This window comes from Humulus lupulus, chromosome 1 (genome assembly GCF_963169125.1).
Source record: "Humulus lupulus chromosome 1, drHumLupu1.1, whole genome shotgun sequence".
Lineage (NCBI taxonomy): Eukaryota > Viridiplantae > Streptophyta > Magnoliopsida > Rosales > Cannabaceae > Humulus > Humulus lupulus.
This window is the reverse complement of record NC_084793.1, coordinates 98747421-98750904: the sequence shown is the minus strand read 5'-3', so window position 1 is coordinate 98750904 and position 3484 is coordinate 98747421. Positions and strand designations below refer to the sequence as shown.

At 37.0% G+C, this 3484-nt stretch overlaps 1 protein-coding gene across 1 annotated transcript; it reads right to left on the bottom strand.

Moving 5' to 3' along the window:
• Window positions 1–667: 667 nt before the first annotated feature.
• Window positions 668–2622, bottom strand: LOC133796301 (classical arabinogalactan protein 9-like). The gene is made up of 2 exons (XM_062233772.1): window positions 1866–2622; window positions 668–1041 (listed from the first exon to the last, which is right to left on the bottom strand). Exons 1-2 carry the CDS (start codon window positions 2502–2504, stop codon window positions 958–960), a joined length of 723 nt encoding a protein of 240 aa, XP_062089756.1. The 5' UTR covers window positions 2505–2622; the 3' UTR covers window positions 668–957.
• Window positions 2623–3484: the final 862 nt, after the last annotated feature.

The following is a 3484-nucleotide window of genomic DNA, read 5'->3' as shown; positions in this document are numbered from 1 at the left end:
ATGTTATATGTATATAAATGAAAAATAAAATCCTAATAGAAACTTACAAAATAAGACAATTTTATATTGAATGTCAAATTTGTGATGCAATGTTATATTTCAACATTTTTTAAAGAAAAAAAATTCCATTTGTACCAAATTTAACACAATAATAAATATAAATTTTTTTGTCATTAATTATTAAAGGACTTTAATACACATTTTTAATTATAATGTTGTCATTAATTTTTTTTTAAATTTATATTATTGATCATCCTTATGAGACTTTTTAATTATTTATTTCTTAATTAATTAATCATTAAAGATAGCTTACTTTTTATATCAATTTTCATATTTAAATGTTATTGTGCATTAACATAATTATAAATACTATGCTAAGTATAACATTTATTCTTTCAATTATAAATACTATGCTAAGTATAACATTAATTCTTTCTTTTTCTCCATTTGTGCCAAAATTGACACTATATTTAAATCATGCTAATCAGCTTTCCTTTAAGTTTCATTTCCACATTTTTTTAATAAGTTCTTAGGTTATAACTCATATTAAATTTTTATATGGCAAAAGTTGAAGCCAAAGAATAATCATTATTTTGTAAAATTTGGCGATTTGAGGACTAAACTATTTTTTCATGTACCCAAAAGAAATAAAGAGACAACTAAAAAATTTCAATAGAAACCAACTCATCCAATAACCACAAATACAAAAGCTCCCCTCATAAACCTCCAAAGAATGCAACCGAATGGTATATTAGTTCAAATACAAAAGTAGTGAAAGTCCCATAACAGACATGGGCTAAAACTGGCAACCAACAGTGATCATAATATACTTAATACATATTTATACAAAAAATGAAATAACACTGCAAGGCAAGTACAAAAGTGGAAGTTGAAAATGATATCTCTGGGCTCGATTGTGATAAAGGCAAAGAAAGATCTATATCTCTCTCTCTTCCTCTACAGGATCAAAATCAGAAGAGCATATCCAAGGCACAAGCTCCCACCCATCTTCTGCACTGAAAACATCTTCTCTACTCCACTCTGTCACCAAAAATCACCAAACAATTATTAATTCTTCATTCGTATCTACACAACAAAATATTAGAAGTTTTATACATACTTGGGCCGAAATTTGGATAGGATAGGGTTATAAGAGCAAAATGGGCCCAATCCAAAATCCCTACTTTTCTTTTTGAGGGGATCTAATCCAAAATCCTTAATTAATGAACTTGATCCATTCTCCATGACCTTATTTAATTATGAGTCCAGTGACCTACTTGTCTATACATGGTTAGACTCATTTGTTGTAGAGATAGAGTTCTACACCTGACCCCATTACAGATCCCCCTAGACCCTAGTACGAGCTAATACCAGTGAAGCTGCGAAAGTGTACGATCGTATATGCTACCTAATACCAAATCAGACCATTGTCAACATCAACGGCCTCTATAACATTTAAGTAGTCAAAATTGACAGATTTTATTTGTACTATATAAATCTAGATCCAATCAGATCCGGACACATCCTCAAGTCTACGTAAACCTGAATCCGTCTAATCTTAAACTCTAAATCAGTAGAGAGCTCCAGACGCAAACCAGGAAGACAAACAACATTGGGAGAAACACGAGGCGTGATACCCCAGGCATTGGATAGCAAACCCCGTTAGATATCAACTACATTGCGCCTTTGTCTTCTTCTACGTTACAAAGTACAAACCTCCCTTCTAGTATCATTCAAGAACAATATAGATACATACATGTGTTGATTCTATATAACAATGTAAGTAACTTAAGAAAGTAATAAATGAACACACTCAGATCTATAGAGATCCGAAGCCATAGAAAAAGTGGAGAAAAGTAGTGTACCTGATCCTGAGTTGGTGCCATAGAGTCTGAGCTTGGCCCAGGAGCCTCGCTGGGTGGAGAAGGCGGGCTGAGAGCTGGGCCGAGGGTTGCTGGTGCGGGGGCGGGAGAAACCTTCTTCTTGCTAGGAGCTGGAGCCGGAACGGTGGCTGGTGGAGAGGCGAGGGGAGCTGGTGGTGGAACAGCTGGAGGAGGAGTAGCAGGGGGAGGAGTTGCTGGTGGTGGGGTGGCCGGTGGTGGGGTGGCCGGTGGAGGAGTGGCAGGAGGTGGAGTGGCTGGTGGTGGGGTGGCGACCGGAGGAGGAGTAGCAGGTGGAGGTGTGGCGACTGGAGGAGGAGTAGCAGGTGGGGGAGTGGCGACCGGAGGAGGAGTCGTAGGTGGAGGAGACTGGACAGTTGGTGGTGGTGATGAGGCAGGAGGAGTGGCTAACGGAGCTGGTGGTGGCTGATTGTTGGCAGGTGGAGTAGCGACCGGAGATGGTGGTGGCTGGGTATTGGTCGGCGGCGAAGCTGAGGGAGTTGTGGGGGTTGGTGGAGCCGGAGTGGCGGGTGTAGTCGACGGAGAAGTTGCAGGGGATTGAGCTGAGACGGAAGCGACGACGGCTAAGAGAAACCCGATTAAGTACACTGATTTACGATCCATGATGAGATTAACGTGCGCACCGTGCTTAAAGTGCGCACTGAAGTTAAAAAAAAAAGTTGAGAGACGAGGAGAAAGGAGAGTAGAGATATGAGAGATTAGCAGAATGGAGTGTGGAGGTAACAGGGGGGGATGGGACAGATTATATAGGCCAACTATGAATAATGAAATATGCTAACGTGGCGTGGTCTTTCCCATTCGTAGTTGGCCTTTCTCATTATTCACTAATTAATAAATAATAAAATGAAAACTAATTAATCTTTAACTCCCGCTGCTGCCTTTTCGTAATAAATGTTTTTCACTAGATAAAAAAAAGGTAAACATATCGTAAAACTAAGTAAAAAAAAAAGTTGAATTAGTAAGTTTATTAATATTGGATCAACCTTTTCATTTCATTTCAATACATGTCATGTCTCATGTGTATATAAAAATTCATGTTTTAATATTTATGGATCCACCTTGTCTATACATACTTATTGAGTTTAATTATGAATTTATTTAGATGTAGAATAAAGGTATGCTTTCCTACTTTAGTCTACATCTAATTAAACTTAAAAATTCAATCACCGACACAATATACAAGATTAAGTAATACATATCAATCATATTAATTATGGTAAAGCCTTATAGGTATAGATCAACGCATAGCTTCATTCCCAAGTGAATAAAAGTGGTTAGGTCGGCATATTGTTGTTGATAAATCTTACTTGTATGTATCTCCAAAAGCTTTGCACATTTTTAAGATCATATATAACCACAGTAACATAGTATAGAAGAAAGAAAGAAATAACTAAATATTTAAGTCATTATCTTTCCATCTCAATTTGAGGTGAAATAAAGAGTTTTTTCGTTTTTTTAATGATTAGCTTCGGTTAGGATCATAAAAGTAAGATTATGATGAGTGGGGCCCGTAGGTGGCTGGTTTTTCATATGGTATGGTGGAGGCTCATATCAGTTGTGATTTGTACGCTAAGATTACAGAA